At 37.4% G+C, this 20,537-nt stretch overlaps 1 protein-coding gene across 1 annotated transcript in view; it reads left to right on the forward strand.

Annotated features, from left to right (window-relative positions):
* LOC124711663 (myelin regulatory factor) overlaps positions 1-20,537 on the forward strand; it is a 334,494-nt gene that overhangs the window by 288,657 nt on the left and 25,300 nt on the right. Inside the window, exons 19-20 of the mRNA XM_047241854.1 lie at positions 3,410-3,476; positions 12,990-13,164. Of these exons, the coding sequence (XP_047097810.1) occupies positions 3,410-3,476; positions 12,990-13,164 (242 nt within the window). The remainder of the gene's footprint in view (positions 1-3,409; positions 3,477-12,989; positions 13,165-20,537) is intronic.

The raw sequence follows: 20,537 nt of genomic DNA on the forward strand, positions 1-20,537 counted from the left end.
ATTACAAAATGAACATTTTTTGAAGATTCAATTTTTTTTTTTTTTTTTTAAATTTTGACGTCCCATATCAAACGCTCGAGGGAGGGGAGCCTCTATTGAGTCTTGCCCCAGTTCGGAAATATTGTAGATCCAAGGCTGATGAGCAGAGCAGTCTTGAGTTACAGTGGGGAAGTGAGTAGTCTCCATGTGACCCGTGTTTACATTTAGTGATTTTCCTGTTTCCTCTTCATTTACTGCTCTGGTGTCAAATGAAAACAAAATGGATTTCTGTGGCCGGGAGCTATCAAGTGAATTAAAATACATTCACATAATTATGGAAGTCTAAAATATGTTATTAGTTTAAGATTTTGTTTTATTTCCACCTTTCTGACAGTCAAGTATTAATCACATTGCAGAACAATGAAGTTATTTTTGTTGGTTTGCTAAAGAAATTTGGCTTTTATTAATCTTTTCCACTGAGGCAGTCAATGTATTTGAAATGAAGTGTTTAATTCCACACTATTGGCTAGTTTCAACTGTTTGCTGCATTTCAAGTGCATGTTTTCATCTTCTAGCACGTGTGGCATTATGCCACAATAAAGAACCAAACATGAGATAATACAGTACTGGTACTCCAAGAAAATTTACATTCCAAAAACCACACTGAAAAGCTTAGTATCAGTTTGAGGCCTACTTCATTGGAAATCTGGACATACAAATGTGCACTTAAAGTATGCACTTTAAATGTGCACATTTTAGTATGGTTCACAAAATTCCAATACTCTTGGAGTATCCTCTGATGTCTTCTTTCTTTTATGACATAACATAAGATCTTTTAATGTTTTACACATACTGACATATGGACCTCCTATGTCATTGTAGCTGCGCAAGCGCAGTGGCACTTGTTATCTGGTGCTCTCTGGCCACTGCTGAAATGAACCCATTTCTAAAAGGCCACAGGAAAATATTGCAAATGGTGGTCTGAAAAGTGTTACTTTCACAGTAAACTTCCTTTTATGCAAGTTGAACTATGTGTGAGAATGTACGATGAGTTTCATAAATCACGGAGTGTTTGACTCCCATTTAAAAATCAGCTCTTTGATGACAAGCATTTAGAATAATTTCGAGCCCAGAAGATCAGAAATTTATGTGATAAGTTTTACAGTTCCAAGGGAAAATATACTGTCACATAACAAGGAAAAAGTGTGTTTTCACCTGGGAGAAAGCGTATTTTTAACTGGGAAATCCAGGAAAAATGTGGGAATTTTTTTTTCCTTGTCCTTGTATACACCCAGGAATAGCAGTCTATCCTTTTCATATTGTTGTTATTCCATTCTGGATTTTCCATTGCTCAATAATTCAGTTGGCTTTTTTTCCTGAGTAAAAGTATAGATTATTATAGCAATTGCAAGGCTTTGTGTCACAATTTAAGCTTTGTGACAATGGCAGCACCTTGTTCTGTTTGGTTTTGTGTAATAGCTTCTACTTATTGAACAGGTGATCTGAATGATTCATTAGTCTTCTGAGAACCACAGCAGAAGAATTACAATATGAAATGTAAACATTAGCAAACAAAGATCACTACACTTTGAAAATGAAGTTGCAAGTATCTTGAGTTTATGAGAATCCATCAGATGTGTTAACAGAACCACTTAATATAAGAAGTACAACTATGTGGCAGCCTCATGTGAATGAACCACAGTCATTTAACAAAATCAATATCAAAAAGTTATGCCACCTTATGTCGACTATATACTTATGTAGTCGTAAAAGACCCTGTTCTGTGGTGTATGTGGTGGTCACCGGACCAAAACCAAGAAAAGACCAAAACCCATAGGCTCATAAGCAATGTGTATTTTATCGGTATGTTTTTTAATATAAGACCAGACAGATATGCATTTGTGTAACCCTGCAATGTTCTTAAATTTATAAATGACTTTTGGTAGGTTTTATATATGACCAGACAGATGTGCACTTGTGTAACTCGGCAGCCCCAGAAAAATGCATTTCTTTTCAGTATGCTTTATATGTAACCAAGCAGATGTACATTTGATATGACCGAAAAAATCTGCGCTCATACTCAAGATGTGTTTTATTGGTATTTTTATATATGACCAGATGGGTACGCACTGTGTAACCCTGTAATGTTCTTAAAATATATATCATCAGGCTGATGTGCTGTGTATAACCCTGCAGATCCCATAAAATATCTATGTATGATTGTATCTTATTATGTATAGGACCCCAGACAGATGTACATTTCTGTAATTCCGCAGTTCTCATGAAATTTGCATTTTCTTTTTGGTATGTCGTATATGTGACCAGGCAGATGTGCAATTGTGTAGGACTGCAGCTTTCATAAATTTTGTATATGTTTACGTGATACAGTAATCTCTAGAATTATGTACAAGCCCTAATGACGCAGTGTTACCACACACATAGAGCCTGTTAGCCTCTTCTGCTAACGCCATCTTGCGACGCAGCCTGTAGTGTAAGAACAGAGCTGGAGTTGCAGTAGTACCTAGCTTGAGCTTGTATGTGATGCAGACACTTAACATTAATAATGCTATCTCTCTTGGACACCTATATGCTACTTACGACAGTTTTGTAAGGCCTGCATGTTATAGGCAACTATTAATATCACCATTGTTTGCCTTATGTTGAACCTTATGTGTCGTAAGGTATTTAACTAAATTTATATGTATATATGAGTGGAATCCAAGCCCACTTTTATAGTGTTTTTTGTCCTCCCTAGATCCGATGATGGCAGCTTTAGTTTCGCCAAAACCGGTAATCATGGAATAAAAAGAATTCCTGCGATCTTGGCTACCAGTTTATTGTTTTAGGATTGGTTATCCTCAAGCTGCACATAGTGTATTTATTGCTAGGTTTCTAGGGCTCTGAGACCAGATGCAAAGTGCTACCAGCTTGAAGTCTACCTTTTTTTAACTGATTGAAAACTAGAGAAGCCATTAACAGCCAGTAGTACACATTTTTTTTATTCCTTAAGCTGCATTGCCTTAAAAGGTAAATTCTTAAAACAAGAAGAGTGGAAGTATACACCCATACACCATAGACTTCAATTCAAAGCAGTGGGAGAAAATGATGTTCGCAAAAAATGTGAAATTGAGCTTTTTCATCAGTTTATCTTGTGTTGAGTTCATTTATTATATCTGCAACTATACAATTAAAAAATCTGTACAAATGCATAATCTCTCAATACTATGAAAAGGAAAGTTGCTACTTACTACGTAGAGGACATGATGAGTCGCACATAGGCACAACAAAAAGGCTGTGACAGTATTTTTGTTGTGCCTGTCTGCGACTCAGCATCTCCACTATATGGCGAGTAGCAACTTTCCATTTCATAATATTGCTACAGTCCATCCTGAGTTTTCCATAGTTTGAATGTATAATTTCTTATTCACAGGGAAGTAAGCCTAAATCTGCCAAGCGGAATCAAAGAGAGGCAGATTACCTGAATGAAGTTACTGCTGGTAAGACAGTTTTATATTATTAGGCAGTACTGAATAATTTTAACAATGCTGAACTCTTATTAAGATAAACATAACTCTTGTTTACTAGGTGGCAACAGACAAGGGTATGAACAAATGTAACAAATACTATCATTTGGGGGTAGAAGTTTTTTCTTTTGATAATCAGAATGAAAGACTGGCAGCAATCAGAATTCATGAAGTAATTGAAAAAGTCTCCCTAAGTGAAGGGACGTGTAGCAAGAAAAGAGAGAACTTGTCACCATTTGTTCATTCTTATGTCTGCTGTATCTTATATAATAAAAGCTTATCCTTTTTTCACTTAATTAGTTGTAGTTTCATTTTGGGGATCTTCCCTTTATTGGTCACTTATTATGAAGTCTTAGCTATGAGGTCATGGGTTAAATCAGTAATGCAAATTCCTGACAGCCTAAAACTGTATGCGAGATCATGTTGTGAGCCTGGATGTTTCCCTTTAGCTGAAAATTTTTTAGTCAGTTGAGATATCCAGGCATATGTCTTTAATCTGTCATTTTCATCTCTTTATATGGGGCACTAGATGACAACCTTGTCCTATATATGGAAGCTCTTATTCTGAAAACAGTTTCTTATAGTTTTTTCATGCTATGGAAAAAGTCACAAGTTGCTTCCAGTTCATTTCATTTGTTCACTCCTCTCCCATACTGCCTGATCTTGATACCTGTTCTCCCTGCACTCCTCACTGTGCCAACAAAAAAAATTAATAAATTTTTTGGTAGTGCCATGGATAGTGTAGGATCATTTGTCACATGCCACTGCTTAATGGAGTGTAAACCATGTTGTTAACTGCGTTGCACACGAGGAATGCAGCCCATCCACATTGCGGTGTACTTTAGAGATATTTTGTAATGCATACCATTGTTTTAACCAAATTATGCAATAAACATAGAGAACCATCAAAGTTGCAATATTAATTTCCTTTATTACTTGATGACTAGTTTTGGACTTAACTTCATTATCAAATTATCCAATAAGCTATGCAATAACATCCTATTAATTTGTACAGCAATTGAGGTATACAGATGTTTTGTGCTATCACTCTGTCACATTGGCACTCATTGTTATCCACAGGAATAACTTTTGTTTTCCAGTGTTTTTCAATGAGAGCTGTTCCACAGCTTTGTGTGTGATTTTTTCCATGGAATGTAGCAGACAGAATATTTCATCAGAGGAGGAGCACACATTAATTATCTGTGATATGTGTGCTACTGTATGTAAACATACAGAAAATTCACTTGAGAAAACTATAAATTTATGAGACAGAATTCTGATCAGTACTTTCCTTCAGTAGGTGAAAGTCTTAGTACCACCAATTAAATTAAAAGAATACAAAAAATCACGCTAACTTTTGGAACTATCAGTTCCTTCCTAGGGAAGGTTGAAAAGAAAGGACAGATCGCTGAGACCCCAGGATGAAGGGGACCGACCTGAATGAGACAGATGGCAAAAAAAGAGTGTATGGAGGGGGGTGGGATAGTGACCTTCTACCTCTCTTCTCCTTCTCCCCCATCCACCCACCCTGAGGAAGAAACTAAAAGTTCTGAAAGCCAGGATAATGTCTTGTACTTTTATATATGTTTGTTGGCAGTATTAAGAATTTTACGTGCTGAATATAAATATTTCCCAGCATTTTTGTCTCATTATCTTACACTATGTAAACAGTTTAACAACGGCACAGATTTTGTCATCCTGTTTAGTTGAATATCAAAGGTTTTCAAAAAATTTTAATAACGTCTTGTGTATCGGAGATAGAGGGCTGACAGCAGCTGAGTCGCACAAACAGGCACCCCACCCTTTGCCAATTATTTTTGAATGCTTAATTTTTGTATATTTACATGATTCCTGAAATAAGCACTATATAATGTAAAATGTACTACCTTTCGTTTTGGTTTACTAACTCAATAACTCCTCTAGAGACAGCATTCAGAGCCAAATAGCCCTGTGTCAGTCCAGTTCTGAGAAGTTCAAGAAATTCCATCAAAGTGAAAAAATGTTAATGTGTTTGAATACACATTCCATATCAGAAATAGACTGTTACTTGTAAATTTTGTTTAGCTGATGCTGTATTGCATGCAATGTGTGGTCTGTGAGTTTGCCAGTGCAGTAATCCATTAGGATACAAGGTTAAAACTGAGGAACTCTTAAGTGCTTAAATACTGTTTACACAAAATTCATGTATTTGTCATTTTTTCTTTTTGTCGATGACTTCACAACAGCCATTGCAAAGTTTAGAAGTCAATTTGTATCTTGGTTTTGTTTTGTATATACTGATGAGCCAAGGCATTATGACCACTGCCCATTGTGACATTGAAAACCACCAGATGATATTTTTGGAACATGAGTCAAGGAAAATGTATAAGCAGAACAAATATGAACAGCAATCATTCTAGTGATGCTACAGCGCATGAATGGGGAAATCCACCAACATAAGCAACTTTTACAAAGGAGTGTTATGGCTTGACATCTTGAAAAGAGCACCTCGGAAAAGGCAAAGATTGTCAACTGTTCATATGCTGCTGTTGTGAGCATCTGTGATAAGCTGTTGAAGGACAATGTAATCACATGTAGACAATAAGATGTTGGACATCCACACTTCACCACAGAACATGAAAATGGGAGGCTTTCTACAGTCATAAGAAAGTATGGACAGTATTGTACTATAGAGGACTTTCATTTGGGCTTTCATGAAATCAGTGATGGTAATCAAAGGTATGGTCACAGCTTTGGACTACATGAATATTATTGCAGACCACTGACATCCCTTCATGTTTGATGCATTTCCCAATTAATATTGCACCTTCCAGCAGGATAACTACCCAAGGCTAGGATCATGCTGTAGTGGGTCAATGAGCATGATATTTGGCTAACAAATTTTCTTGATGTGAACCTGACAGAAAACATCTGGGACACTACTGGGTGTGAGCTTCATGCTCACAAACCACTGACCTGTAATTTGTGGGAATTGTGTTACCTGTGCATAGAAATCTGGTTACACTTACTTCCAAAAACTTACCAAAGGATTTGTTGAATATATGTGACATAGAATTGCTACAGTGTTGTATTCCAAAGGTAGATGAACATGCCATTAAAGAGGTGGTCATAATGTTTAGTCTCATCAGTGTACATGCTCTTGTTGTTTTAATAACTGGTTTGAGGCATATCACCAATGCCACCAATCCTGTACAGTTGATAAAGATTACCAATTTTTCTTTATATGGTAGTCCATAAAACAGAGAATAGCATATTACGATATGCTGTATGTTTTGCAGTGGTATCTACTTTCTTGGCATATTTTCTGTTTTGAGCAAACTGCTCACCAATGCATTAGCACAATTTTCTTGTGTTTACTTACAGAAACAATTGAAAAATATATCCCAGTTAACTGTTTGACTGCTACAGATGTGCTTTCTGCATTCTGTGCTGAGCACAGCTTTGTTGTGGCTGTACTCCTTGACTAATGCTGCTACTTGTGCTGAGAGAAGGCATTTTGGATGCTATGAGATACTTATCATCTGATTTTAAGAAAACTGTTCAGTGAAAATACTTGATTTTTGCATATCTTAAAGTGAGATATCTTTGCTTGATAAAGGACTGACTTTCTCTTCATTATTTAGCATAGCGGCATTGCATGAAATTTTACAGAGTTTTTAAGAGGTAAAAATGCATTGCGTAAGCTTTGTGTATGGTTGTGTTTAAACATGTCCTTAGCACCTGAGGAGCAGCAGACAATGACAAGTTAACTCACACACAGCAATCAGAGGTTTAATATTAGAGGATTCTTGTTATTAGAGTGTCCGCCAATGTTGCCCTTCCTCTGATCTAGCTTCAGTTTCTCCAAGTTCTTTTATCGTAATTAGATGAAACCCTACTATTTTGCCAGTGAGTGAAAAGTATGATAAATTAAAATTCATGGGATTTTCCCCAACCATCCTTTTTGGCAGTGTTTGCAGTCTCAAGTACATCTATGGGCCTACAGGTAGTTAACATTCATACTTCTCTTATGTTCCATGTGTTGATGAACAAGCAACATATAAATCTTTATAAAGTTGATTTCTTCTCAATCCCATTTCTCCTGTAGTTTGCTAAGTTGCACCCAGAACTACATGCATTCGCTTCATCATTGTGAAGCTAGAGGACCATGTCTGAGCTTCAGTACAAATCACTAATAAAAGTATATAGTTTTTTGGATAGAATAAATTGTTTAAAAGGTAATGCTTTTCACAAACAAGTGGCTTTCATCAATGAAAAATATTTAATGTGGATAATATTCACTGGAGGATGCGCTGTGAACTTTACTGGCAGTGATTCTAGATTTGTATGAACTTTTTGCTCTGGTACCAATGGACTTGTCACTTAAGTGAAGCATTCTCAAGAGTAATATAATCAAAACGTAATTCCATTAAAAAATAGAATGTCCAAAAGTACATCTCCAAATCAATGATCATTTACCTTTAATTTTATGAGAAGAAACAATAAAGTTTGTCGTATCATGTATCTTTCCGCCTTGATGACTGAGAAATCACTAATAATATTTGCATATTGGAAATTGTCTACAGAAAAAATTATTTGTTTGATTTACTCCAAACATTCACCCTAATAGTTGGAATATCCTGAAAGATTACTATTTCCTACTTCATACACCTACTGGCTGCATCTACACTGTAAGACTAAAGGCTGTGCCATTTTTGTAACAAAGCTAAAATATATGCCATTTGTGTAGACAAGAATGATGATAACAAATATTCTAATGCCAGTACTAAATAACAGATAAAAACATAAAGAAATGTCAAGAACATCAACATGAGGGCCCCAGTAGCAAAAGCGCACAAATACTCCTACTGAAGAGTCCACAAATGACAGGTACTGGGACAGTACCACAGCTATACACATCTTTAGCACTCAATGCCCACCATGTAGTGCTGCATCTTAACATGTGCACAGCAGTTGGGGGGGGGGGGGGGGAGGTTAAATAAAATGCATTCATAAAATAATTCTGCTGCTGGAATGTACAAGAGGATAGGAATAACAATTGGGATTTTGGGATTCACTCCTGTTCCATTTATTGGGCTTTAGTCAGGCAATATACTCTTGAGAAGTGTGATGCGATATACTAAGGTAAGGGATGGAAGGAAGCATGAAACTAGTGAGAGGGAGAATGGGATGGTAGTGAGGGAACATGCTGGAAATGAGAACTACTAGAGGCTGGCTATGGTGTTAAAGTATGTGTGTAGTGGATACTTAACACTTACAAAAGAAAAGGTCTATAATACTGGTAACGATTACTTATAGAAGGGAAAATACAGTTGCACGTTGCTGCCAAAATGCATCCAGTGAGTTACGAGTGCAATGACAGCAGAAAGGGAAATACACTTTCCAGTCACATTAATATGACCACCCGGCAAAAGCTGGAATAACCACCTTTTGTAGCACTGACCACTACAAGATGTGCAGGAAGAAAGTCGGTGAGGTTCTGGAAGGTACTGACAGACATGTGAAACTGTTCTGACTACAGTGCTGTGGCCAGCTGTGCTAGGTTTCTCTGTTGAGGACCCATGGTGTGTACAGCCTGACTGAGATGATCCCACAGATTCATGTCTGGTTTTCAGTCAGGAGAGATTGGTGGCCAGGGAGTATGGTAAACTCATCCTGCTGCTCTGTGAAACACACATGTACACTGTGAGCTGTGTGTCAGACTGTACTGTCCTGCTGGTAGATGCCATCATGCCAAGGAGAAAACAAACAACATGTAGAGGTGGACATGGTCCTCAAGGAGAGGTGCATACTTGTGCAGTTTCATTGCGCTATCCAGAATGACAAGCAAGGAAAGCCCAGACCATAATGCTCCCTTCTCCAGCCTGGACCCTTCTGACGATTGTTACAGGCTGCTTGCTTTCATGTGTTTTATGCACAACACACCAACGACCATCTGTCCGATGGAGCATAAAACATGATTCATCTGAAAAGGCCACCTGTTGCCACTCAGTGGATGTCCAGTTGCAGTACTGATGTGCAAATTCCAGCATTTGTCACTGATGAACAGTTGCCAACCTGGGTGCTTCAACCAAGTGTTTGCTGTGGAGGCCGATATGCAGCAATGTTCACTGAATGGCCACTGAGGAAACACTGTTGGTAGTCCCTTTGTTTATCTGGGTGCTCAGTTGCTCAACAGTTGCACATCTATTTGCTCATACACATCTCTGCAGCCATCATTCGCTTGTCATTTATGGCCCATGGTGTACCAGAGTTGCCTCACCGCTGATATGGGATAGCACTATTTTGCCATATCATCGCTAGGCAATGAAGACCTCGTAACTCAAATTGGTAAAATTTTACAGGAGAAACAAAAAACTAATTACTGAAATCACATGGGGACCTGATTAGTCAAATGTAGTGGTTCTGCTACACAATATGGATCCGATCATTGGTACATAAGACTTTATTATGCACTTCAAATTGTCTGCCTGTTTTTGGAGTTCCGAGGTTTTCACAGTTATTTTTCTGGTAGTGATGGAGATAAGAGGCATGTAACGAGTGCGTAGTTAAAAGTTGAAATGAATGAATGTTTAATTTGTTTTAAAAAATACTCGCTTAAACTTTGCATTATTTGTGTATTATGAAACATCTGTAAGGATACATTATTACAGATATAAAGTGAAATGAATAATTTCACATTGATCAAAATATTGGACTCTGAATGTTAATAAATTACAGTGTTTAAAAAACATATAAATGATGTTGGTAGCTTTGATTAAATTTTTATTACTGTAAACATTTGTGTAGTTTATTAACATTTATTATTGTTACTATTGCTTCTACTATCACAATCACAGTCATAGGTGACTGTAAACAAGTTTATTTTACGGCTGCATTTTTTTAGGCATGGACATGTTCTCTCATTTCAAATGTGAGTCAGTGTGTAGCTTCTGAGTCATTCTGGACTTATGTTTCTATAAAATGCATGAGTATATTGGCAAATTCCGAAGCTGTTAGTCCACCTTCACTCTCATGACAAAGGTAACAATAACCATTCTTACGTTTTAAATCATGGATGGTAAAGTTGTGGACCTTCAGTTTGCTTTTATAGTACAGTGCAGATGCTTTTAGTCTTGGAGAAAGCAGGAGTGCTTGAAGGTCCATAGAAAACACTCTAGCTGATCCTAATTTATCACTATTTTTCGCTTCCGTTGCCTCAGTTTTTCAGGCCATATGCAAAGAGTATTCATTGTCTGAGAGATTGCCTGTCTGGTGAGAACAACAAAGATCGCACTGGTTCTTTTTAGGGGAAAATAAGTTAAGATTATTTTCATTGCATACTGTTTGTAAGCAGCTGGGATTTGTCCTCTTTTCTTGCAAAATGTAGTTCTTACTTACTCTGCCAGTTAGGTTCCAAGTAGAGTTTTGTGGAAGAACGACAGCAGTAATGCGATTCAAGTTTCGGCAACACTGCAAAAAAATCTGACGCTGTTTGTCGTCCACCTGAAACTTTCGTTGGTCTCTCCTGCATTTGAGGCCATTCTGCAAGTGTTCTTCTTGATGCACTATATGCCCATGTTTTGACACTCCATTCACCTAAGCACAAAGTATTCAGAAACATAGTCTTGCAGACAGTTTTTCTCTGTCCTTTTATTACAAAATTGTAATATAGTGTGTTAGAACAGTGAGATTTATTAGATTCTGAATTATTTCTGAGTCTTTTAACCGGAACGTAGTAGACATGGCTTCACCCCAAGACATATCCTGCCAAAAATGATTAATTATTAGCTGTCTCTGCTCTTCTGTAATATCCTTGAAATTCCTGTTCCAATTTAAGGAAGAATGTTTACAAGTACATCGTTATTTCATTTCCTTCCTACTTCTGCTCATTGTTGGTCTCTTTTTGCCAGACTCATCTTTTTGCATTACTATATAATCCTGTCCCCTCATACATTTTTCTTTCTGCAAACTTTGAAGTGATTGATTGCTTTTCCTTTTACGGTGCTGCCTAGTACTTTTTACTCCCACATCAACTTCGTTGTCATTGTCTTCCATGCTGTTGTTACTTCTATGGTCATTTTTGTTTTTATCCGGATCAAACACATCACTACTGCTACTGGAGATACCATCCTCGCAGCTGTGTTCGAAAAGACTTTCAAACTCAGAAGTGGGATTCGTCTTTGTATTAGCTTATTTTTCCGCATTATCTATAGTGTAAACAATAACGTCATCAATGTTATTTAAATAATTTAATCACCTCAACTTTCAAACAAGGATCTTACTTGAAGTTACAGCAATAAACACTATGGTTTACCTTCATTTTGTAGGTATACTCTTTCTTTTGGTGGAGGACAAGGAGGAACCTGACTAGAATCTTCTCCCGGTGATTTTATACAATATGATCCGTTGTTGGCTTGTTTCACAAGGTGAAGAGTGAATTTACTCTTTTTACCCATAGCTGAAAACAAACTAGTTACTGTAGAATGTATAGCCGGCCAGGGTGGCCGTGCGGTTCTAGGCGCTACAGTCTGGAACCACGCTACCGCTATGGTCGCAGGTTCGAATCCTGCCTCGGGCATGGATGTGTGTGATGTCCTTAGGTTAGTTAGATTTAAGTAGTTCTAAGTTCTAGGGGACTGATGACCTCAGAAGTTAAGTCCCATAGTGCTCAGAGCCATTTGAACCATTTGTAGAATGTATAGGATTCTGTTAAGTTCTACCAAGTGCAGTCTGCTTTACGCGCGATGAAAAACTCATAAATCAACATTGTATTTAAGGAAGTCATTATTAATTCTGTATATTAAAATACAATACATTTCTTTACCTAGAAATACTAACACGTACCTGTAGCAATAAAGCAGTGTTGGGTCTGTCAGTCAAAAAGGTTAGTATCACATCAAAAAACGTTTTAAGCTTGGAGCATGTGTTCGCCCTTCACACTAACAATGGCGTTTACCGGAGATACAAGGTTTACGGCACAAACTGCATATCACTGGAGATGTGAGTTTTTCATTATTGCCGCTAGATGGCGACACCGTACAACTCGAAGAAGGAAGGTTTCAACAGGGTATGCGGCATAATTGGCTACATTTGGTAATGGAGTTACTTGGATTTCTTTGTCAGATGGAGTTACGAGGTTTTCATTGCCTAGCGACGATATGCAGTATACTTTAACCACAGCGGCATGCCAAAAGTTTACAAACTTAGCCATTTTGGAAATGCATCCACCCTGGACCCAAAAGCCAGTGATATCAGATAAATCGCTCTGTTATGACAATGGCTGGGCAGTTTCTGTCCCCCCTCGACGTGCTTTATGTATCCTCCATTGTTAGTGCTGCCAACCGCTGACTGTGAGTGGTTATTGCACATTGACATCAAAAATAAGTGAAGGTCATGTTAATGTGACTGGACCGTATAATTCTTAATATAATTCACATCATTTTACTTCATGTCTAATGTTTAATTGTTCCCTGCATTAATGAAACTTTGACTTTTCAATTTCAGAGACTGAGCAGCCCACAATAAGCTTAGTGGGAACCAATTTCAATCAGACATTGACACCAGCGTTCCTTTATGAAAATGTTGACCTGTTTTCAAATGATTTGAGAGCATGGAACCACACTTACATAATACCACTGAGTAAATATTTGACTGATAACTACATTGAGCTACGTTTTCAGTAAGTATTCCTTTATTTACACCTTTAGATCATGCAAGTGTGGTCAGTACAATTACTAAATTAGTATAATTATGCAATAAGTTTTTGAGTAAAGAAAGTTCCATTATTTATATAAGTTCAGATTAAAGTCTGCACAAGAAACAGTAATAGCAGCAGCAGTGTAATATTTGTGAAAACTGCAACACTCAGAAATAATAGGTTGAATGTATTCAAACTCTAAGCATGTGTAGGATTGTATACTACCAGTAACCGATCAAGGACCATATCCCAGGCACCTTTTGTTGTTGTGGTCTTAGTCCGAAAACCGGTTTAATGCAACTCTCTGCGGTAGTGTATCCTGTGCAAGCCTCTTCTTCTCTGTATAACTACTAGATTAACCTACATCCCCCTTCAACCTGCATACTGTATTCAAGCCTTGGTCTCCTTCTGAAATTTCTGCCTCCTCCCCTCCCTTCTAACTTCTGTCCATTACCAAGTTGGCAATTACTTGATTCCTCAGGTTGTGTTCTATCACTCAATCCCTTATTTCAGCAAAATTGTGCCATAAATTTCCTGTATCCCCAATTCAATTCAGTGTCTACTCATTAATTGTTCAGTCTACCCATGTAATTATATGAGTTCTTCTGCAGTGCAACTTTTCAGAAGTCTCAGTTCTCTTCTTGTCTGAACTGCTTAGATTCATTTTTCAATCCTCACAAAATTCTCTTTTCCAGAAATGCTTTTCTTGCTGTTGGCAGCTGGACTTTCATATTCTCTTTATTTCAGACATCATTTCCCTTCTCAACCACTGTTTGTATTTAATGTGGTTCAATCCAGCCTGGGTTCACTATAATTTTTAACATCTAGTTTCCTCTCTTCTTTCATTATACTTATGCATTTTTCCCCCAAATTTAAGCTGTCACAGTGCTTAACAGTGAACCATAACTCCAATTCAAAATGTTACTTCACAAAGGAAAACTCAGGAGTATTGCTCCAATGTAATTCTCATATGTCTGAGAAGATGACTGAAGTAGACATGAGTGTCAGTGTCATTGTAAAACGGTCGAAATCGTTAAAATGGAATGAAGCTTCTGGGTGCAATGGAATCCCTTTCAGATTCTATACTGAATATGCAGCTAATTAACTCCTCTTGTAATTTTAATTTGTGATGGATCCCTCAAACACGAAACAGTGCCCAGTTGTTGGAAGAAAGAATAGGTCAAATCCATCTGCAAGTAGGCTAGCAGAAGTGATCCCCAGAACTTCTATCCAATATCCTTGACATCCATTTGTTGTAGAATTTTAGAACATATTCTGAGCTCAGCCATAATGGGTTATCTTTAATAGAATGACCTTCAACGAGCCAACCAGCCTGGATTCTGAAGACATGGATAATGTGAAACCCAAACTGCACTTTCCTCGCATGATATACTGAAAACTGTGGATGAAGTCAATCAAATAGATGCAGTACAAGGGATGGTCGAAAAGTTTCTAGCCTGATATAGTTACTGTAATGTCTTGCACCTGCTTTTCTGGTGACCCTTTGTGGATATCAAGCCAAATTTTGTGGCTTCAGCTTCATTAGTTTTGCCACTAGGGTGCAATGTATACCATAGTGTAAGCAAAATCGTGAATATCGACAGAATTAAGAACCATGCTGTGACTGAATATCTTCATTTGAAGGGAATGACACCCAAGGAAATTGCAGAGGACATATGGGATACATTTAAGGAGAATGCTCCATCTTATACAACAGTGAAAAACTGGATGTCCAATTTCAAACGTGGAAGAACAAGTGTGGAAGATGTGCCAGGGAGCAGAAGGCCTGTCACCATTGCCACTGATGAAACAGTGACTGCAACTCACAATACAATTTTTCAGGATCATTGAACATAAGAGACAGGACTGATCCACCATGGTACACAAAACAAGTCAGAACACTGTTGCAGAAGCAATGAAAAAAGCACGCCAAATTCGGAAGAACGCAAAATCCCCAAGACTGGCCAAGTTTCACAGAAGCTTGAAATTTAGTGCGGATGTCAATGCGAGATGCTTTTAATAGTTTCCACAATGAAATATTGTCTCAAAATATGGTAGAAAATCCAAAGAGATTCTGGTCGTATGTAAAGTACACCAGTGGCAAAAAACAGTCAATACTGTCACTGTGTGAGAGCGATGGAAATATTACCGATGATGGTGCCACTAAAGCAGAGTTACTAAATACAGTTTTCTGTAATTCCTTCACAAAAGAAGATGAAGTAAATATTCCAGAATTTTAAACCAGAACAGCTGTTAGCATGAGTGACATAAAAGTAGATATCTTAGGTGTTGCGAAACAAGTCAAATCACTTAAGAAAGGCAAGTCTTCCAGTTACAGGTTAAATAGTTTAAGCCTACGCGACGCGACGCGACGCGGAGTCTTCGAGTATTTGCTGCACTAAATAATTATAAAAAGCGTTGTTATTAAGCTATTTTTAAATGTGTACAGGTGTTATAAATATAAGTGTTGTTGAATTAGTGGAAGTGTTAGTGAAGTATAAAATAAGATTAAACGGGGTAAGAAGCGTATTTTTCTTCTCGCGCCTGTAGCACGAATCCTAGGCCTAATTTCACGCACGCAAATCATAAGTAAGCAGTGAATTAAACTTATAGATAAACGTTTCCAGTTGGTATAAATATAATATAAGTGTTGTTACATTAGTGGAAGTGTTAGTGAAGTGTTAAAGAAGATTAAACGGGGTAAGAAGTTTATTTTCTTTCTCGCGCGTATAACACGGATTTTAGGCTTAATTTCACGCGCGCGTATCTTAAGTAAACAGTGAGTTATATGTAATCACCAGTTTTTTTATTCAGTACTCTTTCAGTTTATTTATATCTGCCTGAATAGTTTCTAGGGTCCTTTGTTTACGTTTTAGTCACTACTTAAATCAGCTTATACGATTTCTGTTTTTACCATGAGTGAGAAGTGTGTGACACGGCGTAGGATCGTTAGTTCCGGGGTATGGTGTGATGGGTGCTGTAGTTTCTTTCATTGGGGCGAATGTAGTGGCGTGGGAAATGGGGACATAAATAAGGCTCACCAGTGGTATTGTAGGATCTGTAGTAGAGATAGGAAAATACTGGAACAGGAAGGGAAAATTGCAGCTCTTCAAGCTGACCTAGACAAGGCAAGGGAGGATCTGGACAGGTTAAAGAGGGAGAAGGGTGAACAGAGGTGGGAAGTGGCAACAGGTAATAGGGGGAACAGGCAAAGGAGAGCATCAGACAGCTTTGTCATAAATCTTGAAAATAGATTTGACCTGTTGCCTCAGTCAGAATCGGATGAGCCTCATGTAGCTGAAGCTGTAGAAAGGGCACAACAAGCTTTCAAGGACTTGAAAAAGGTAGGGAAATTTGTAAAGAGAAATAAAGTTCTGTTATTAGGTAGTCCCCATGTTAGAGGTGTTGGCCAACTACTGCAGGAAAATCTAGGTCCAGAGTACCAGGTCACAAACTTTTTCAAGCCTAATGCAGATCTGGGTCGGGTAACAGAGGATGTAGGTGCTTTATGCAAGGATTTCACAAAGGAGGATGCCGTGGTTATAGTGGGTGGTCTGGGAAATAGCATTGGCAGAGACTCTGAATATTCCATAGAGAGTGACCTGGTGAAGATAGCGTCAGCAACGAAGCATACGAGTGTGGGATTTGTGTCTGTGTTGAGACGCTATGATCGGCCTCATTTGAACTCTTCCGTAGGGAGGGTGAACTTGGAGTTGTAGTGGCTGCTTAGGATGGATATAGGATCCTATATTGGTTTGATTCCTGTGGATGCTATCGATAGGTGGGACTACACCAGGCATGGCCTTCACCTCAATAGGAAAGGGAAGGGAAAACTGTCTGGGTTGATTGCAGAAAACTTAAGGGGGGACACTGGCACAAGTGGTAAAATACCAGTGGTCACAAGTGTCAGAGGGATGCCTTTTTTAGGATAGGGAAGGGGGAAAGAAAATGAGTTTTAAGAGAGATTGGCAGACATACTCAGTTTGAGGAAACAGATGAACAGGAGTCAGATTTTATCATACAGCCTCCATTTAAACAGTGTTTAACAGAAAGTAATCAGAAACTGCCAGTTCATCTTTGCCAAAGCAGTTACAATCCCATTAGTATGGAGTATCAGTTATCTTTATTACACCAGAACATTCCGGGACTTAGAAATAAAGTTGATGAACTACTCATTTGTATCGATGAAATGAATTCATCTAACCAAATTGACATAATCTGCCTCTCTGAACATCAAGTGACCACTGATATAGATATGTTAGACATTTCAGGATTTAAGCTAGCTTCCTACTTCTGCAGAGAAGATATGGATGGAGGAGGAGTTGCCACATTTATCAAAAACTGCCATAAATTCAAGAACATTGACATTAATAAATTTTGTTTAGAGCAGCATCTAGAAGCATGTGCAACAGAAGTAGAGTTCCATAACAGATCCTTATATAATAATAACTATTTACCGAGCACCTGCAGGAAATTATAATCTATTCTTAGATCATCTAGAAGCTCTTTTGGGTTATTTAACAGGAAGAAACAAAGAAATTTTGATTGCTGGTGACGTTAATACAGATTTTCTAATGCAATCTTCCAGTAAACATTCACTGCAGTTAGTAATGTTGTCTTTCAATCTAACTCACACTGTAAACTTTCCAACTAGGATCACTAAATCCTCAAGGATAGCCATTGATAACTTTTTTATAGACAAAGGAACAAAATCATATCATAAAACCTGTTATAAATGGACTATCAGATCATGACATGCAGCTCCTTGTTTTAGATGTAAATTCTAAGCAGATTATCAAGACTGCTAAATCTGAGTACAGGAGAGTAGTCAATCAACCAAAAATTGAGTGTTTTAGAAAACTGCTCAAAGATATGAACTGGAAAGATGTTTATAGTGCTCATGACATGAATGAAAAATATAACACATTCATGAACAATGTCAGTACCATGTTTGAAAACTGTTTTCCTCTAAAAGTTACTCAAATTAAACAGGAGTCTATAATAAAACCATGGATTACACAAGGAATAAAGATTTCCTGTAAGACAAAAAGGAAAATGTATCTGTCGACCAAGAATAGCTCCAATGCTGATGATTAAGCTAAATACAAGGAATACTGTAAAACGTTAAAAAAAGTAATTCAGACATCTAAACAAATGCACTATGAGAAGAAAGTAGCAATGTCAGGGAACAAAATAAAAACAATATGGGATATAGTGAAAGAGCAGACTGGTAGAACCAGAAAGGAACAGGAGCAAATAGCACTAAGGATAGATGACACATTAGTAACTGATGGGCATAGTGTGGCAAATCTATTTAACAAGTACTTTATATCCGTTACTGATAGAATGGGACTTTCAGGATCAGTAAATAATGCCCTTGAATATCTGAAACTAGCCTTCACAAATAGCTTCAAGTACATGAATATATCACACACTTCACCAAAAGAAATAATGTCCATAATAAAATCTTTAAAAACAAAGCATTCTAGTGGGTATGATGAAATATCAACAAAGTTAATTAAGGCATGTTCTTGTGAGTTTAGTACAATTCTAAGTTACTTGTGTAACCAGTCAATTATAACTGGGACATTTCCTGACTGGCTAAAATATGCAGATGTTAAGCCTCTAATCAAGAAATGGGATAAAGGGATACCATCAAACTACAGACCGATTTCACTTTTGCCAGCATTCTCAAAAATTTTAGAAAAAGTAATGTACAGGCAGCTGCTCAACCATCTGACCACAAATAACATATTATCAAGAACACAGTTTGGATTTCTGAAGGGTTCTGATATCGAGAAGGCTATTTACACCTACAGTGAAAATGTACTTAATTCATTAAATAACAAATTACAAGCAGCAGGTATTTTCTGTGATTTTTCAAAGGCATTTGATTGTGTGAACCACAACATCCTTTTAAGTAAATTAGAATTCTTTGGTGTCACGGGCAGTGCTGCAAAATGGTTCAAGTCATACCTCACTAACAGGAAACAAAGGGTGTCAGTGCAAGTGACTAGTGAATTAAGTCATCAGTCATCATCAGAATGGGAAGAAATTACATGTGGTGTCCCACAGGGATCCATCTTAGGGCCATTGCTTTTTCTTGTGTACATTAATGGTCTCTCATCAGTTACACTGCCAGAAGCAGAGTTCGTTTTGTTTGCAGATGACACAAGTATTGCAATAAATAGTATGTCAAGTGTAGTTCTAGAAAGATCTGCTAATGATATTTTCATGGATATTAATAAATGGTTTAAAGCCAACTCACTGACATTAAACTTCAAAAAGACTCACTATATGCAGTTCAGAACCTGTAAGAGGTTTCCACCCAGCATACGCATAAAATGTGAAGAAGAGCAGATAGAAGAGGTTGACAGTCTTAAATTCCTGGGATTACAACTTGATAATAAATTCCGTTGGGAAGAGCACACCACAGAACTGCAGAAACGCCTTAACATATCTGTATTTGAAATTCGAGTGTTAGCAGACATAGGCGACATAAAAATGAAAAAGCTTGCATACTTTGCCTATTTTCATTCCATAATGTCATATGGTATAATATTTTGGGGTAAGTCTTCAAGTCAAACAAAAGTTTTCAGAGTCCAAAAGCGTGTAATACGTATTATTTGTGGAGTAAATTCACGGACGTCCTGTAGGAACCTCTTCAAAGAACTGGGTATACTAACTACTGCCTCTCAGTATATTTACTCACTAATGAAATTTGTCCTAAATAATATATCTCTTTTTCCAACAAACAGCTCAGTTCATACATACAATACGAGGAACAAAAATGATCTGCACAAGGACTTAAAGGCACTTGCTTTAGTTCAAAAAGGGGTCCACTACTCAGGAACACTCATCTTCAATAATTTGCCAGTAAACATAAAAAATTTAGTTACAAATAAAGATCAGTGTAAAAGGAGCTTGAAAGACCTACTAGTGGCCAACTCCTTCTACTCCATTGACGAATTTTTTAATAGAAACAAATGATGTATTGTATATATTCATACTATTAGTATTGTTATTTCAGCTAAAAAAAAAAAAAAAATTGACATGTTCCACATCCACGAGGATCTCCTCAGCATGGATCTATGGAACGGAAACTAATCTAATCTAATCTAGTCCAGATGGTATACCAATCAGGTTCCTTTCAGAGTATGCAGACACAATAGCACCTTTCTTAGCAATCATATACAACAGCTCACTTGACGAAAGGTCTGTTCCTAAAGACTGGAAAGTACCAGAGGTCACACCAATATTCAAGAAAGGAAATAGTGGTAATGCATTGAATTACAGACCCATATCACTGACCTCAATTTGCAGTAGGACTTTGGAGCATATACTGTACTCGAACA

This window comes from Schistocerca piceifrons, chromosome 8 (genome assembly GCF_021461385.2).
Source record: "Schistocerca piceifrons isolate TAMUIC-IGC-003096 chromosome 8, iqSchPice1.1, whole genome shotgun sequence".
Classification (NCBI taxonomy): Eukaryota; Metazoa; Arthropoda; class Insecta; order Orthoptera; family Acrididae; genus Schistocerca; species Schistocerca piceifrons.